Consider the following 1,010-nt stretch of genomic DNA (forward strand, 5'->3'; position numbering starts at 1 on the left):
TATGGTAACAGTGGGGTTTTTTTCTGATTATGACATATGGTTAAGCTGCAGAAAAGTCTGAAAAATACAGAAAATATAAGGAAAACAAAATCACCCCTCATCCTGGCAGCCAGAATATAACCATTGTTGATTTTTGGTATATTTCCTTCCATTTTTTTTTCTATGCATACATTCTTCACATACATGAATCATATGTTTTATCTCCTGATTTTTTTACTTAGTTTCATGATAGCGTAAGCATATCTATAGTTCTTGAAAACATAATTATTACAGCTGCATGCATGGTTTCCCATTATATGAAGCCACCACAAATTCTTTACCGCCCCTGTGGTTGGAAATTTAGTTTCTAATTTTTGACTTTTATAACTATCACTGCAATGGATATCCTGGTCCATAAATTCTTCTGCTATAACTTAAAAAAAAAAGAGTGTCTTCTATACACAACATCATTCCACACCCTCTACTGGTGTCTGGGAACCATTCCTAGGGAGAAAACATTTTTAGTATTTCAGTGTAACAGTCAAGGCTAAGATATCTTATCCTCCTTTGGGCAGGGATTATTAAATGAAGAAGCTAAGATGTGTACCTGGGCATTGGAATAAGGCCTTCACCTTTTAGGAGCTCTTGGAAAACCAGAAAAAAACCACTATCAGAGCTGTCCCCTTAAACTGGCAAGTTTTCTGTTTGACGGAAATCGAACTGTAACTCCTTTAGGACAGGGCCTGAGCAGACCTTAGGTGGCAGCCCTATAAGTGTTGAGGAAATTTGATTTTCTGAAATGCACGTTTCCTTTGTGCCTCCTGTACCCCTGTCACCTTGAGAGCTAGTCCCGAATTCTCGGCTGACCCCCCCTACAAGGAGGGTCCTGCGCTGGATTCCGGTCCGTTTTCTGGTCATTCTCACCTTACAGCCCTCCAGCACCTCGTCGCAATACAGCGCCACCTTCTCGTTCCGCCACATGCCCCTCATGGGGGACACGCAGACTGGGGGCAGTGGCTGCGCCTCCTCGT

General features: G+C 42.1%; 1 protein-coding gene across 2 annotated transcripts in view; it reads right to left on the reverse strand.

Moving 5' to 3' along the window:
- Positions 1-1,010, reverse strand: part of SHCBP1L (SHC binding and spindle associated 1 like) — a 29,704-nt gene that overhangs the window by 20,350 nt on the left and 8,344 nt on the right. The window contains exon 1 of one of the 2 annotated variants that reach the window (XM_019635438.1): positions 904-1,004. The exons of the other annotated variant lie outside the window; for it this stretch is intronic. Coding sequence (XP_019490983.1) covers positions 904-969 — 66 coding nt within the window. The 5' untranslated portion in view covers positions 970-1,004. Of the gene's footprint in view, positions 1-903; positions 1,005-1,010 lie in introns of those variants that run through there. 2 annotated transcript variants of the gene reach the window in all.

Source organism: Hipposideros armiger, unplaced genomic scaffold (assembly GCF_001890085.2).
Source record: "Hipposideros armiger isolate ML-2016 unplaced genomic scaffold, ASM189008v1 scaffold_22, whole genome shotgun sequence".
In the NCBI taxonomy this organism is placed as follows: Eukaryota; Metazoa; Chordata; class Mammalia; order Chiroptera; family Hipposideridae; genus Hipposideros; species Hipposideros armiger.